At 42.6% G+C, this 17,310-nt stretch overlaps 1 protein-coding gene across 1 annotated transcript in view; it reads left to right on the top strand.

The window, feature by feature from the left end:
• Positions 1 to 12,816, top strand: part of LOC105463693 (clarin 1) — a 43,590-nt gene extending 30,774 nt beyond the window's left edge. The window contains exon 3 of the mRNA XM_011710907.2: positions 12,254 to 12,816. Within this exon, the coding sequence (XP_011709209.1) occupies positions 12,254 to 12,519 (266 nt within the window). The 3' untranslated portion in view covers positions 12,520 to 12,816. The remainder of the gene's footprint in view (positions 1 to 12,253) is intronic.
• Positions 12,817 to 17,310: the final 4,494 nt, after the last annotated feature.

Below are 17,310 nucleotides of genomic sequence, written 5' to 3'. Positions count from 1 at the left end.
TATATGAAATAGATAGGTAGATGATAGATAGATAGATAGATAGATAGATAGATAGATAGATAGATAGACAATAGAGACTCCAGTGTGTTGGTTGTGGTTGTCTCTGACCCATGACACTATGGGGTACTTTTATTTTTGCTCATACTTATCAATATTTCTCAGTGTTCAATAATGTGCTATTATTTATACATAATAATAAAAATAAATAAAAAATAAATAAATGGCATCAAAAAAGAGTAAAGGGCCAGTGTTCCCACGTATGAGCAGCCATGTTCAAGTCTGTAGATACTTTGTGTAGCCTAATGCTAAGTGTATCTGGGCAAGGATAAACTCTAAAGCCAGAAATTAGTTCATCAATAAACATGTGTTACTCAATAGCCAGGGCTGATGGAAAAGAATATAAAACCCAGTCAGTGCCAAACGGTGCTTACTATCTGCAGGTTGGAGAAGGAGAAAGATGAGAAAATGAAAAATGTGTGTATAATTTATTTATTTATTTATTTATTTATTTATTTATTTATTTATTTTGAGACGGAGTCTTGCTCTGTCACCCAGGCTGGAGTGCAGTGGCCGGATCTCAGCTCACTGCAAGCTCCTCCTCTCGGGTTCACGCCATCTCCTGCCTCAGCCTCCCGAGTAGCTGGGACTACAGGCATCCGCCACTTCGCCCGGCTAGTTTTTTGTATTTTTTAGTAGAGACGGGGTTTCACCGTGTTAGCCAGGATGGTCTCGATCTCCTGACCTCATGATCCGCCCGTCTTGGCCTCCCAAAGTGCTGGGATTACAGGCTTGAGCCACCGCGCCCGGCCTATAATTTATATGCAGCTGTTCTGTAGGAGATCTCTGTAGCTGTTCTGTAGGAGATCTCTGACTTCAACCCATTCTAAATTTGCAAAAAGATCCAACACTTTGTCAGATTCCTGGGAGGCAAGTAATTTTATTGATGGTTTCATGGAGAGATACAGAATGATAACAACTCACACAAAGCAAACAATGTAATGAAAATCTCTATTCGACTGTTTCTTTTTCTCTCGAAGTTGCCCTTTGGCTGCCAGCCACCAGTCACCAGGCTCAAGGTACTTTCTTGCTCTTGACACTACTCCCTTCTCTCACACAATTCAACCCCTGCCACAAGCGTGTATAGATTTCTTTCTATAAAACAAAGCCCTGTAGTTAACAGGTCACTTGCAGTGTAACCTCTGTTCATTGTTACTTGTGCACACCTGCTTGGGGTCTCACCCCATCCACATCCTGCTAATCACATTATTCACCCAACCAAAGTATATCCTCCAGTGGAGATTCTGCTAATAATTTCTTTATATTTGTCACAAGTATATAATACCATTTTAAATTGTACAGATGATTACCCTATAAGGGAAGAGTCTAAGTCTTTCACATCTTTGTATCTCTGACAAAAGCGTTCAGCATGAAGCTCTGTACACAGTGGACAATTCAATATGAATTTGCTGACTTGAAATAGCAAGCCTAGAAAAGAGCTATTTACTTGGTCACCTAGACAGAACAGGTTTCAGCAATCAGAATTCAGATGAGATGGAACTGGCAGAACAGGCGCTTTGAAGCAATAGGACATGAGCCAGTGAGGAGTGGGATGGAATATCATAAACGTAGGCCAAAGGCATTGCAATCGGGGCAGAAGAGCCAAGAGCACAGGCTCAGGGTGTGGGCAGACAGAACGAGAAAGTGATTCAGTCACAGGTGAAGGTCCAGATGAGAAGAGAGAGTTGGGATTACTTCTGCTCACCAAACATCCAAAACCAAACTGGTGGATCTGGGTGGTGTGCTGTTTTACTGATAACCATTACACATGATTTTAACAGAAGGAATGGAATGTAAAGCAGTGGTTCTCAGACTGGAGTCCCCAAATGAGCAGCATCTGCATCAGCTGGAAACTTGATAAAGCAGCAAATTCTCAGGCCTTACCCTAGACCCACTGAATCAGAAACTTGGGGGTCTGGGGGAGGATGGCCATCCGTATTTGAACAAGCCCTTCAGGAGATTCTGAGGCTGGCTCAAGTTTGAGCTACAGGGAGTTGGTTCAACAGGTGTTGGCAGACTGACAAACAAAAAGGAGACCCCGAGGTAACTCCAAGATGGTAATGTCAGAAAGCAGCTTCCACCCCTAGGGCTTGGGGGAACCAACAAAAGAGTTTGGCATTGTCAGAACCTAGAAGCTTGAGGAGAGACCCCAGAGCATTGTGTTTAGGACCTTGAGGACTTGGCTCTGGGACACCACAAGGGGTTTCTGTGAGTGTGGAAAAGGTTGGACACTCCCCAATTGCTGCCACCGGGGAGAACTACAAGTGAAGTGGAAGGTGTGGGCCTTTCTCTCTTTTCTTTTCTTGTCTTCCCTCTCCCCCTGGTGCTCGTGTTTGACAGAAAACAGCTGAAAAGGCAGAACTAGTTTGGGAAGTCTTGACCTGGCATCATAAAGCAGAGAAAAGCAAAGCTGGAGTGAAAGTGAGACGCAACAACTTATTAGCAGCACAGCCGTCTAGCGCTCCAGCTTCTGAATGAAATTCCAAAGAACAGCCCATTTGGAAGACAAATTATTTGACAGTTCTGACAGACAACCAAACTAACAGCATTTGAAAAGCGAGATGACTCAGAGAATACAGAATTTAATCCAAATCCCTGATCTTATCTCTGCCTTTGGCCAAGTCTAATGCAAGGAGAACCTGAGCACACAAATATATGCGGAAACGATCAGGACCTCTGCCTGCATTCTGTTCTGTCTCACCCACCCTCAAATTTGTTGTAAAAGCTTGGGCTCAATAAAGTTTTGTGAATCACGGAAGGAAGAGAAGGGGAGAAAGGAAGGGAAGGAGCCAGCTCCAGATCTGTGTCTTGCAGAGGATAAAGGCCCAGTGTTTTTAGATCATCCAGTGTTTTTTTAAGCCGCAAATACTTATTTTTTAAATATCAAAATGTTCAATAACTCAAAAAAAAATACTGTTACGACAAAAAAACACATTTGAGGGTGAGATGGACTGACAGTTTGTGACCTCTGGGGATAAACAGGTCACTTTGGAATCACAGACTTCCTCATTCCCCTTAAATCCCATAGGGTACCCAGAAGCCCTTGGAACTTTGGAAATGTTTATTCACAGTTGTAATGTCCATGCAGACTCTGGCTCTAAGCCCCAATTGTGTAAGGGTAGGGTTTTGTAGCCCTTATCCCAAACATTCTAAATGTGAGCCAATGCCTTACATACTCAGAGGCCAGAGACTGCATTAGGGGTCCTTTATTTCACGTACGAGTCACATTCCAATAAGAGACGCCAGAGGTCAGCTCTCTTCCACCGACTGGTTCTCCTCCCTTGTTTCTCTCGCCAGTGTGTGCTGCCCAGGTGGCAGTGCTCACTGTCAGCAGAGAAGAAAAATGCTTTCCTCCTTGGACCTCTTTTCTCTTTTTCTCCTCCCCACTCACATCCAGCTTCCCTAAGCTTCCCCCTATCCTTGTGCTGAAGTCATTCTACGGTCATTTCTTCAACTGTCTACTTCTCTGTTGGATGGGCACCCAAGACTTGGCATCCTGGGGCATGCAGAAGGGGGAAAGGGAAGGGAAGGGAAAAGAAGTCCTCCCAATTGTCTATCTGGAACTTTCCACACTGCCCAGAGTACTGCTATGGGCATCTCCTTTTGTCTCCCGATGTGGTGCATGCCAGACCCAGCAGGTAGAAAAGGAAAGAAAGCAACCCATTGGACCAGGCCAGCAATGGCTTCAGTCACACAGCTCACTCATACTTATGGCTTCATATTCTGTTGCCTCCTGAACAAGACATTTCTTCCACTCTCACAGCCTCCAGTTTAACTCATATTCCTCAGCATTCTCCATGTAATATTGTTGCATGAAACCCATGCAAGTCAGCCAGTTTGCTCTTTCTCATCTTGTCATTTACAAACTGGTGCTGAGAAGTCTTTTTCCCAAGGTAGGATTTTAGTAAGACCTTCATCATCCCCCATAGTTCATTTTGGGCAGTGATTCTCTTCTTTGACTGTACATTAGAATTATCTGAATAACTTTCTAAAATGACTGATCTCGGGTCTCACACAACACTCATTAAATTATTGTCTCTGGGGGTAGGGCTTGGGCACTGCTATTTTACCTTAAGCTCTCTGGAGTCATTCTAATTTGTAGCCGGTGCTCAGGGTTGTAATATAGGTGAATATATTTCACATATTTGTCAAACATTGGCCGAGTGCCCACTATGTGCCAATCATTATAATAGGCACTGGTGATCCCACAGTGAATCAGGCACACAGTGCTGTCTTCATGGAGCTTGTAGTCTAGTGGGAGAGTCAAACAAAAGTGTATTTCAATAATTAAGTGATTACAGATTGCAATAATTACAATAAGGGTGATAAACATGTTGCTATAATATGCAATAGTATGGCCTTTCACCAGACATTTCTTAAAGAGGTAAATCATCTATCGGATACCTTTTAAAGCTCATCTAATTTCAAAAGTGTACATAAATGATTAAGTTATTATAGTTTGCAATAATTACAATGAGGGTGATAAACAAGTTGCTATGAAAGAGAATGATAGCAGAGGTCTGGCTTTGATATGGTGGTCAGGGAATACTGCTCCAATAGCTGAGTTCTAAAGCTAAGAAAGAACTGAGAACCTTCACAGAACATCCCAAGTAGAAGAGGAAGCACACTGAAGACTCTAGGGAAAGAGATCTGCTTGCTGTAGGAACCAAAAGAAGGCCAACATGGCTAGGGGCTGGGTAGTGAGGGGGAAGTAGCACAAGGAAAAAATGAGGTTAGAGAGATCAGTTCATACCAGTTAATGTTGGACCTTAAATATTAACCATGGTAAGTCTTTTAGAACTGATTCTAATTGCAATGAAAAGCTTTTGAAAGATTTTAAAGAGATGTCTGATAGCTGATTTACCTCTTTAAGAAATGTCTGGTGAAAGACAATACTATCGCATTGGAGGTGAAAAAAGATGAATGGATTCTAAAAACATTCTGAAAGTACATTCAAAATATTTTTCAGGTAGCTTATGCAACTAATAAATAGTGGTGGCATTATGGATAAGACAAGGGAGGAGCAGGCTTGCTGTTTAGGACAAGAAAAAGGTGGGGAGAAGAACTCAGCACTAAAAATCATGTGTTCCATTTGGGGCACGTCAAGTCTGAGATGCTATGAGACCACCAAGTGGAGATGTCAAGTAAATAGTCAGTTACATGAATCTGGAGTTCAGTGAAGAGGTCTAGAAGAAAGACATAAATGTGGGCATTATTAGGATATAGATATTATGTAAAGCAATAAAATTGGATGAGATCACCTAGGGAGAGAACGTACATAGATAAAAGCTGGCCTACGACCAATTCCTGAAGAACACTGACAGTTAATTTTTTGGTTGAGGAGGAGGAGAAGCCAGCAAAAGACACGGAGTAGCAATGTCCAAAGAGAAAGAGGAAAAAGGAAAACTGGGATATTATGGGTGTCCCAGAGGGAATGTTTTAAGGGTACCAGTCAGCAGTGAGCTTTGTGTAAAGTGGGCTACCTATAATAGAGGTGCGGGCAGGAGAAGGCAGAATAGGGAAAAGGGGGTGAAAAAACTTCCCTCAAGATTTATAATACAGTGGGAGAAAGAGAGAGAGAGAGAGAGAACTTAAGGAGGTAGAGGAAGAGAGAGAACCAAAAAAGAGGGAGCTGAATATAGAAGCAATTAGATTCACAGTTTTCAGTTGCAGCATTGATATTTGAGTGGGGGCCTTTTATATATTCCATTCTAGATGTTTTCCAGTTGACGGGAGAGAGCCTTACCTAGATCTGCATGTAGATGAGAGTAGGCCAGCTGGCAGACTTGACATGGGTCAGTGGTAGAACATCCTAGTAGTTCTATGAATACTCTCTGAGAATGACATGAAAAGTATTGGTTCAGGCCTTTTGGAGGTGATAAAAGCCACCAAAATGTGAACTTATTGCAAATTGTATTTGTTACCATTTGCAATGATTATAATTATTCTCTTATATATAGCATTTCTTACGTATAGCTTCTCTTACATATAGCATCAGGAGTTATGCCTTCTCTTACATATAGTGTCTGCTATGAGTTATGCAAGCAAGGCAAACAAAATTGCTGCCTTTCTTTAAAAAGAGGATGCTCCTAGTATGGGCCTAACTAATTATGATAATTACAGCTATGGCATGGAACATAAGCACATTCATATACACAAAGACAAGAAAACAAAGAACAGTTTAAAAATAGAACACTTACATTATATATCAGTTTCAGTATTAATAATAACCTGGACTCTGAAATATGTCTGGGGCACATTATTCTGCAAATGGTGGTGAAAAAAAATCTGCATCTCATCTCCACGCCAATCCTTATGGAGGCGCACTTTTTCAGAAGTTCAAGAAAGAGATACAGGGATGTCCAGTCATCAAAGCCACAGAGCCTGATGAAGGATAAAGGATTTGTGGCAGGAAAACCCAGCAATGAAAATATTCTGCTAGTTTCTCAGAACAGAACTTAGAAAAGAGGCCACAGAAGGAAAAGAGAAGTAATGTTAGACAGCTGATGTTGGCAGTGGGCAAAGAATTTCATTTTCGTATGCAGGGAAGTGGCTGAATGGGCAGTGTTGTGAGGAATCACATTCCAGGTCATTCATGTCCACGGTGTGGTAGGAGGACCGTGTTTCATCTATTTTGTACATGGCCCAGCCATGACCTTGTGCAAGGAAATGCTTAATCATTTTCTATCACAGTTGCAAAGAGATTCTTGCCCTACTCAGAATGTATGTCTTCCCTCCTGTTTCATTTAGAGTCACAACCCAAGTCCTTGCTATGGTCTCCAAAGCACCACTTGATGTATCTACTTCAGAAATACACACAGACAGCTCACCTATTTCTATCCCTTACCTTCCTCCCCTCTTCACTCAAACCACCTACTTCCTTTGCATTCACTCTTCCTTCAGCCTGAAATAATCTTCCTCCAAATATCTACCTTCTCACTCCCTCACTTCTCTCAAGATGCACTTAAATGTTATCTTCCCTATGAGGCCTCCCCTGGCCATCCCTCCCCAGCCTTCCTATCCCCCTTCTCTGCTTTGTTTTATTCTCCTTAATATATATCACACTCTGATAAACTATTGAATGTACTTATCAAGTTATTGCCTCTCCCTCTTTTTCCATTGTCTCCATCACTGAGAGCTCTGTGAAGAAAGGGATTTTTACCTGTTTCATTTAGTGCTGTACCCCCAGTTCCCACAACAGTGCAATAGGCACTCAATAAATAGTTGTTGAATAAATGAATAAAACAGAAGTAGCTAAATATTTTCTGGTAACAAATGACATTCTTCTGAAAATGTCATATTTTCAGACATATTTCTGAAAATAAATTCAAATTAGATAGACATTGTATTTTTAGATCATTTCTTCTTTGCATTAATCATCCTTCTCAATAACATAACATCTGTAAAACTTAGGTTAGATATGGGCTCTTCAACTTTCCATTACAGAAGATAAAGTGAAAAGGCTAGACCCAGTGGTGTTATTCCTTCATCTACATCTATCCTTTGGAAACACATGACCAAATTGCTTGCCATCACAATCTCAAAATCTACTCTTTGGTATTAACTCTCTTCACTTGTCGCTCTGTCCCTTTCTAGATGGTAGCCATCGGTCTCTGGAGCAGTGTAGACTCAGAACAACTTCTATTGGGGGAAGAAATTATTGCTGGTGACCTTACTTTCAATTACCAACTTTCAAGTGACATTGGCATAATTTTAGAGAAAATTAACACCTACACTTGTAAAGTTGTGGCTTTCCCACACCCATTTATCATCTTTCAATATTCCTTGAAAAGGAAATTATCAATTTATCATTCTATATTGGCAATGAAATGCCCCTAATATCTGTCACCTATAAGACAATTGAAGATGATGTGTTGAAAGCTTTCTGAAAATGTTGATCATTACTTTAAATGGAATTGAAATTCCAATTTAATATTTCCCAAAATACGATCTTACTGATAATAGGATAACATTTCAGAGATTTCTTCCCCTTCGAGGACCCAAACCTATAGTACTTCTGGACTCTCACAGATCCTGGCAGGGTGTTCCCACTCATAAAAGCGTAGATGCCCTCGGGGTCACGCAGGGATGAAGAAGCAACTCTCAATGGCTGTGTCCTACGTTCACATATAGTAAGGACTGGGGGAGACCGGTGCTCAATTCTGCAGTCTCAGACAGCTGTCAGAGGAGAGTCATGAATGTGCAGTGTCTAGCACATTACAAACGTTTGTTAATTGACTGATCATTCATGGTGTGACAGCCCTATAACTCAGCTATCCTATTCAGTCAGAAATTAACTCAGTAATCAAAGTCATTAAAAGGAAGAAAAAAAACCTACAGCACCAGCCAGATGGTGGGGAAATCAGACGGATGAAAGGAAAAATGGCTGTAGGTCATTGAGTAAGACACTGGGCAGCAAAACCTGGGCCTTGTGCCTGGTTATACTCCAAATTATAGCCCCAGCAAGGTTTGGCAGGCTTTTCAAAGTCCTGGTTTATTCTAACCTTTCTTGGGAGCAGGAGCAGTGTTGGTCAGATGGACAGACACATAAGGAATCTGTCCAAATGGCACCATGTGGATTTGGGCTCTTGGTGTACATGGATAACTGGGAAAAAGAGGAGAGAGACATGTAGGACTGATCCTACCATTTGTGAAGTCTTGGGCAAGAGTATGAATGAAAACCCACTTCTCTTCCCCTGCCTGGCTCCACTGCACACGGTAAAGAACCTGAAGCATATGAGTGTGGACACTGTACCATGTATCCAAGCTCTGACCATGCCTCTTGAAACAGCTATTCCTCAGCCACCGTTTGACCCTGAGAGGACTGACCCAGGAGAAATGACCACATAGGCCTTGAAAATGGGCTCAGGGCTATTTATGAAGTAAATTCCAGGGTCCCAGGAGTATGGACTAAAATGTGAGTTGGGCACGCCAGATGGGTATGTTCTATTGACTTCAAGGATTCCTTGTGCTATGGGAAGGAACCTCTCCAGAACAGAGACAGAGCAGAACCCTTTAAATGTGGAGCACAAAGCAGGAGACCCTCTTGCTGGATTCAAAGGGTCGTACTGGAAGTGGGTAGGTTTAGTCCTATTCTCACATCACTCATATTCCTTACACACTTCTTTTATAGCCTTAGCAGCCATGCCACAAAGAGAAACTCTTCATGTGTATCTTTTGGTCCATAAGTCATAAATAGTTATCCTTGATCCCATGTCTTTTTTAGAGCTATGGACAGAGAGAAGCAAAAATATCCCAAGTTCACACTGAGTTGTCTCTCTTCATATCTCTTATCCCTTAGCAGTCACTGAAAGGTTATGAGACTCAGGCTGGGTTTTTATCCTCTGGCCCTGAAACGACGATGCTGACCTCGTGATCAACCCTAGAACCCAGAGCAAGATATCAGACTGTCCTCTCTACTACTAGACAGCACACTTTGTTTTGGGGGCTGTGTGCTTGAAATATTAGCTATGGCAAAAGACTTTGAGTCTTATGACACCCCAAGTAATTTTTACTTTAGGAATTTGAAGTACAGCCTTGCTGTAACGCCTTCTCCTTAACAAAGTACTACCTTTAAAATATTTAACAACTTGAAAAGGAAACCGAGCTTGAATTTTCCTTTCAGGTGCTCAGGAAATAGTGTTTCACTTCTGTCTGAAATTCACCATCTCCTCAGACAAAGAAGGCTCTTATGGTAAAAGCAGTGGCATTTTCTCCACAATTTTCGAATAAAAGATAAAGAGAAAACAGCACTGCAGCCTTTTTGTTAGGATCTAACAATAAAGCAATAATACGGTTTTGCCAGGGGAGAGCACTGGTTTTAAGCTTAGAATACAAAAATAGGCTGACAAAATTTTACAAAGGAATATTCTCAGCTACCACTCTGAGGATAGTAGAAAGTGAAATTTCAAGAAAATTACATTATGCAATTATTTGATGATGATTAAACTGATGGGCCAGTTCTATGTGAAATTCTAAAGTAGAAGAAATGTGATGTCACCTTTTCTGCTCACCTCTCCCCTCATTCCTACCCCCCAATCTCTACCTCTACCCCAAACCCAGCCTGACCTTTGGGAAAGGAATGGGGGCTGTCACCTGCATGATAGCTCCTCTTGACTGCAACGCTCTCCCCACACAGTCCAGCATCCCTCTGCTCAGCTAACTTTTCCTACAGCTCCTTCTGGCTCCTTCTAAGGACACTTCCATGATGCTGCCCACCCTCCCAGTAACAGCCTCCCTACTACCCGTTGATTACATGCACTGTAATTGGTTAGTAATTGATATTATGTCCTCCGCCCAATTATACTCCATGGGAGCAGAAACCATGTGTATTTTCTTTAATGTTTAAATCTCCACAACTGTCCCCTATATAAGTCTAATGAATAAATGAATGAGTGAATTAATGAAAAGAAACTCAAGCCATTATGTTGCCACTCCTAGGATATTTGGATTAACTTTAACTGAAGAGTAAAAAGCATTTACCTGTCCTAAAGGAGACATAAAATCAGTGGAAGAGTATCCGGAGGGAAAAAAGACACTGTGATACGTTCTTTTATATTGCCTACCCTGATGTAGTCAGGTGTTCCTGATATGGGGTGGGCTGAGGATTTGAAATAAAATTGCCTAATTTGACATAGTAAGTGGAGGAATCAGGATTTGAAACCAAATTGGTTTGACCTAAATCAAGCTATTATGATAAGGACTTGCAAGAAAAAAGGAATCCATAAAAACCATACGAATAGCTACCAATTAGTAAGCATTTATATGTGTCAATTACAATGCCAAATGCAAATCATGCTTTATTTATATTAACCACCTTTTATAGATGAAGAAACTGAGACCTGAATATTAAAATTGCCTACTTTTGCATAATAAGTAAAGGAATCAGGGTTTGAACCCAAATTGGTTTCACCTAAGGCAGAAAACTATCCCAGCAAGTCTCCTATTAACTGGAACCCTATTGTGGTGGCCTGGGGTAGAACAGTGGCTGTGGAAGTGCTGTGAAGTCCTGGTCATCCCATGTGCTCCTGATCTGGTCCCTCCTGCCACCTGCTTCTGCTCCCTGTGCCATCCACCCATCTGGAAGTCTCCCATTGTCCATCTTCAGGGGAGACACTCACCAGAGCTTCCAGCTTCCAGCCAGTATGGAGTGCCCCTGTCCCCCAGCAATCTCACCCAAATCACAGCTACATCTGTTAAGATTAGGCTACCAATGAGTGATAGATGAAGGGGAAAAATAATAATAGTGTACTAAATAAAACAAATTTTTTTTTTCTTACACATAAAAATCTGGAGGTTGAAGTCCAGGGCTGGTCCAGAGACTCCAAGATCTGGGATTTAGACTCCTTCTTTCTTGTTTTTCCACAGCGTATTTCTTCCATTTCTGGGGCCACATTGGTCCAAAATGTATGCTGGAGCTCCAGCCATTGCATCCATATTTCAGCCACAGCAAGGAGGAAGCAGGGAAGAAAGGACAGGCCCCTAATACCTGTATAGTTCAAGAAGACTTTCCCACCTATACATCCCAACCACCCTTAGTTGAACAATGCCGTCTTAATTCAGGACACTCACATGTCTAGCTAAAAATCTGAATTCTGTTACAAACAAGGAGAATAGAGATGTGTGCCCCCTCAACACCTTATCCATAGCTACCTTTGTTCAGGTTTTCCTTTGTGCTGCTGTGGCCAAGTGAAAGCCGAAGGAGCCGTGGTAACCCTTCTGAAGGGAGGCCCGGGGCCTTTCACAAGAGGTCGCATGATTGGCCTTTATCCTGCATGGCTGTGAAGTACAGAGAAATATTTTCTCTTGAAGCCACATCATAGCAGTGGCTGCTTTGTAGCCTGATTCCACCATTATGCCTTTAAAGTGCCTAGCAATTCAGCCTTCACATCATGCGAAGAGGAATATCTCCCAGTCTTTGTAAGATCAGTGTAATTCTAACCACCTCCTTACCCCCCACTGCACTCCTACACACACACACACAGATCTTCTTCACTCAGAGCAGAACCATAACCCAAGCACTACTACCTATAGATTGAAGAATCAGGCTCATGATTACAAATACGCAGTATTTTTTTTGTGGAGAATGTAAATGGGGATGATGGTAAGAGATTTCCTTGGTTTACACATTGACCCTCTTCCCTGGCCCTTACAGTCAGGAAATATTTGTCCCAACATGTTGTTTCTTCTGTTGCAGGCTCCTGTGGCTGTCTTGTCATGATATTGTTTGCCTCTGAAGTGAAAATCCACCACCTCTCAGAAAAAATTGCAAATTATAAAGAAGCGACTTATGTCTACAAAACACAAAGTGAAAAATATACCACCTCATTCTGGGTCGTTTTCATTTGCTTTTTTGTTCATTTTCTGAATGGGCTCCTAATACGACTTGCTGGATTTCAGTTCCCTTTCGCAAAATCTAAAGACACAGAAACAACTAATGTAGCTGCAGATCTAATGTACTGAAAGGCAAACCTTTCTATAATTTTACAAGGGGGTAGACTTGCTTTGGTCACTTTTAGATGTGGTTAATTTTGTATATCCTTTTAGTCTGCATACATTAAAGCATCAGGACCCTCCATGACAATGTTTACAAATTATGTACTAAGGGTACAGGCTGGAAAGTAAGGCAAGCAGAAGGAAGGCTTTGAAAAGTTATTTTATCTGGTGGAAAATTGCTTGACCCAGGTAGTCAAAGGCAGTTGACTAGAATCGACAAATTGTTACTCCATATATATACACACACATATATATACACACACATATATATACATACACATATAATATACACACACATATACACACACATATACACACATATATATACACACACATATAATATACACACACATATACACACACACACACATATATACATATATACACACAAATGAAAGTGTAAGATGCCTTTCCATCAAAAAGGAATCAAAAGGCACATAGAATATATTTTAATAAAAACAAATACTATTTCTGATATATCCACACATTTGTTGCCACAGATTTCAGAAAACTGACCTGGAATCGCTTTCCTAAAACAGTTGTGTATTAAATGAACATCTATAAAATGTATCAACCCACTTTTTAAAAAAGTTTGTTTAAAGTATAGTCTTAGGCCAGGCATGGTGACTCACACCTGTAATCCCAGCACTTTGGGAGGCCAAGGTCGGAAGAACATTTGAGTTCAGGAGTTCGAGACCAGCCTGGGCAATATAGTGAGACCCTGTCACTAACAAAATTAAAAAATAAAATAAATATAAAATATAGGTTTTTTAAAAGCATAGTCTTATTAACCATGTCTGTTGGTCAAAATTTGCAAACTCTAAAAGAAGAAAGAACCAAGCTTAGGGTATTTTTCCTCCTGTGCCTGAGTCCCAGTTACATTCACAACAGTACTTTCAATGAAGATAATTGCTGGGACCACTGAGGAATCATGAAAAATGATCTCTACGAGTACACTTGATGCAAAAATGACTCATTGGGGGCTGTTTTTCTAGCTATAGTGTCTTGAGTACTAATATGCAATTATGAAAATTATATTAAATCTGGGATTATGATGGTATCACTGTGTCATCTTGGTCTTGGTCTGGCTGTCACCAAGCATGACCCAGGTCAATTTTTTTTTTCCCTGAATTACCCATCAAAGTGATCTGCAGCTGACTAAATGCCACAGCTGAGCCTGGAACTGACCCTTCCTTCATCCTCAACCTGCTGTCCTCCAGAAAGCACCAACGAAAAAGCAGAGAATGACAGCAAACAGATCACCAGGCCTCTGACCACAGATGCTGGTTACTCAGCAGCCCTCATATAATAGGTTTGAAAGTGCTCCTTAAAATAAAACACCTTTTCCCTTTGGAACTATTTACAAGGATGAAATAACCATATACCTGAGAAATAACTTACTCTGGTGTCAATTTGCTGTTTGCCAGCAGACATCAGAACACACCGAGTTTCCAGATGCTGGTTTTTCCCCTTAAATCAGAAAACACACCTGGAGAATTTCTAGAAGACTACAATTCAGTCTAGCCGCAAAGGGGATTTCTTTTTGGTAACAGGCTAGAGCCCAGTTTTGCAAGTCTACAGCTGAAATGGTCCAGTACAAAAGCACTGGAAATGAGGAGTGGGCTGGGAGGACAAGGACCATCTCCTGTGTGAGGAGTTGGCTGGAGGTGCCCAAGACCAGGTACCCTCTGCACTCTCATGGGATCCCTCTCTGTCTTCTTGGAGTTTTGAAAAACTCCTTCGAGCACCAGCCTTTTTTCTTTAGAAAGCAAGTCTCCAATTGTTCTCTGTTCTGTAAAAAGAGAAAGAAAAGCTGGAGCAGCTGCTGAAAAATCTAATGAGGACCTAAGAGGCAAACCCACCATGTTCCCTGGCTGCAAAGGAGAAGCAGGACTGTGAGACGCTCAAAAGGTCCCTGCAGAGCACACAGCACACAAAATAAAGCAGGAAACAACCTGGCACCAGCAGTGCACCCGTCTTCCTCTCTTCTCGTAGATGCAACGCCTAGTCCCCTGGCCTATGGGGAGCCCTTAGAAGAGGGGTCTGGCCAGGACACTCGTTCGTGGCTCCCGCTCGGTGGGAATCAAAGGCCCCGGGAATGACATTCATTTTGCTGGGACCGGCCCTCCCTCCCAAGGTGTCAGGGAGCCTTCTCACAAGGTCACGGGGCCCCCTGCTGGCACAGGGGAGGCAAACACCATGCCAGGTGGGGAGCCTGTTTCATTGTCTCAGACACCCTCATGTCATCATTAAGAACATCAGTGCTGATGATGCTGCCAGAAAGAATGGCAAGAAGAATGTATGAACACCGTCCTAGGTTCGTCCAGCTGGACCCAGCCAAGGCAAGATGTGTTCACCGGAAGAGGAGCAAGCTTCAGAATGAAGCAGAAACAGGTGCAGATGGTGCATTAGAATGAAGAGGAGGGGCACTGCTTACATCTGGGCTCTTACAGTTTGCAAAGGTCTTTTGCTCTTGTGGTGCCATCTGTTCCTCCAGGGAAGCTGCTTCCATGTCACATTCCAGGTGTTCAGTGCCTCTCAACATGGCCAGAGTCTCATACATTTATACAATCAAGGCAAGGGACAGTGCTATTATTCTCCTCTCCCTCTGTTCCTTTACCTGGTAAGAGGCTAGGAGAAGGAGACCACCACCCCTTCTTAACCCTGGTGGAGACAGAGGGTGCACACTGGCAGCGGTAGGGTGCACCAGCTCCAAGGTAATCGTGGCTTGCTACTAGAATGGATATTTGTCCCAACCATTTACCTAGAGAAACCTGAATGAGAACCTAGGGATAGACTCCAGAGGGTGGAAAGTGGGGTGAGGGTGGGGGAAAGATTAACCTCCCTCTCAATTTTCCTCCCCCTCTCCCCTTCCAGTAAGATCCAGTGTTGTCAAAACAGTGTAGCTGCTATAATAGAAATGCTGCTTCAAGACCAGTCCCAAGCCTGGCCATGTTTCTCTAACTGCCTTGCTGCCCCTGGTCTCTTTTATTTAGATATCCTGGGGCCTGTACTAGTTCAGTGCCCGGTATCTGCTCTAGAGATGTGCCCATTCTCAAGCCCCTTTAACATGGCAGTTGGTCCTGGCTCAGGGCTGATGGGCCACCTCCATCAGTGACAAGGGACACAGCAATGCCGGTCAGTTTAGAGTAAAGGGTAGACAGAAAGACTGGGCAGCACTGGGATCTCTGCTTCTGGGCCAAAATCCCCCCTTGGAAAAAGCCCTCTTGCTCCTGTAAATAATGATGTAAACCAAATTAAATTATATTTTGATTTCAGACTTAGTGATAAATTCACACTTAGGCAACCAGACACATCCATGGGCGTCACAGCTCAGAGCTGGGATTTACTAGCCTATTTGGAAAGTCCGAAGACCCAAGTCAGAAATCTCCAGACTCTCCCCCGCCAGTCCTAGTGGACAGTATCAGGCCATGCTTATAGAGACCCCAGGGTGGAAGTGAGGTGAGGGATAACTATGATGCAGTTAAAAGGCAAGCGTCTTAAGAAATTGTTTCTTTGCTTGAATCTTGGTCTGAGGGATTTTGACCCACTCTGAAAGCAGTAGCCAGAATGAGTTACAAGTAGGTGCACCCCTCACTCAGCAAAAGTCCACTCTTCCCACTGTAAGCCACAAACCTGATTGCAGAGAAGAGTGAGAGACTTGGGAGTTCCTGCTAGCAGTGTTCTCTCTCTCCTCTGGTATAGTTTGGAAGAGAGTGCACGGAGGAGGAGGCTTGGGCCCCTCAAGTAATTCAAGCCAGTGCCCTACCGGAAACATGCAATTTCAGGGCATGGCATTGCACTCTCCTCAGGTTCCAATTTATCATGAATTTTGCCTGTGCAAAAATGTGTAGCATAGCTAATCCAGAAGTGTGGATTCCAGGATGCCATGGCTGTCTGATTTGCACTTAAATTTGCCATCTTTCTATTTAGCCAAGTGTAATGAAAAGCGTGCCTTAATATAGGAAAGGACGGTGTCTGTTGCACATCCCAGGCCAAAGGCTCCAAGAGAATCAGCTGTATAGACTTTCATACAGCTGCCATATATCTGCCCCCTTTGCCCTTCTCCTCTGCAGTCACCCTCTCCCCTGCGGAAATTCTGTGTGTTCTTCACCAGTTTCCTCTTCTCTGGCGCACAAACAACTAAACTACATTTCCCAGTCTCCTTTGGAGTTGGGGCCAAGTGAGTATGGCTGTACCAATGACATGTTGGTTGAAGTGACCTGTGCCACTTTCAGGCCTGGCCCAGAAAAACATCCCATGCAATCCTCCAGCTCTCTCTTCTTCTGGTGCTGCATGCAGCCTTGGAATCTAAAGCAGGGGCGGGCTGCACTAGAGTACAAGAGTGGTAAATAAACTTTCTCTGTAAAGCCACTGATTTTTGGTGATTGTGACTGTAGCTTAGCCTAATTTAGCCTAGCCTAGCCAACAAGACCCCATTTTCCAAGAAAGCTCTTCTGCTGTCTGCCAGGGAGATGCTTCTCTAAGGCTCCCGAGGCATAGTCTATTCCAGTGCACCTCGCAGCATCTCCACTTGCTCCTCTCTGGGCCTCTGTCTTTTGTGGCCCTCTGGTCACATTACCCATCACCCACTGAAATGAAGACCTGAGAGTGAATTGTCTACATAAATAAGTAAAGACTAAATAAACACTTTTGCTTATGCTGCTGTCCTTCAAGATTCTTTACAAGTGTGGGTTAATAAACCCTTTTTCATTATTCAAAAAGGATTTATCTTGCATCTCCTACAGATGTAGCTGT

The sequence above is a fragment of the Macaca nemestrina genome, chromosome 2 (assembly GCF_043159975.1).
Source record: "Macaca nemestrina isolate mMacNem1 chromosome 2, mMacNem.hap1, whole genome shotgun sequence".
NCBI lineage: Eukaryota > Metazoa > Chordata > Mammalia > Primates > Cercopithecidae > Macaca > Macaca nemestrina.
This window is presented reverse-complemented; position numbering and strand designations above follow the sequence as displayed.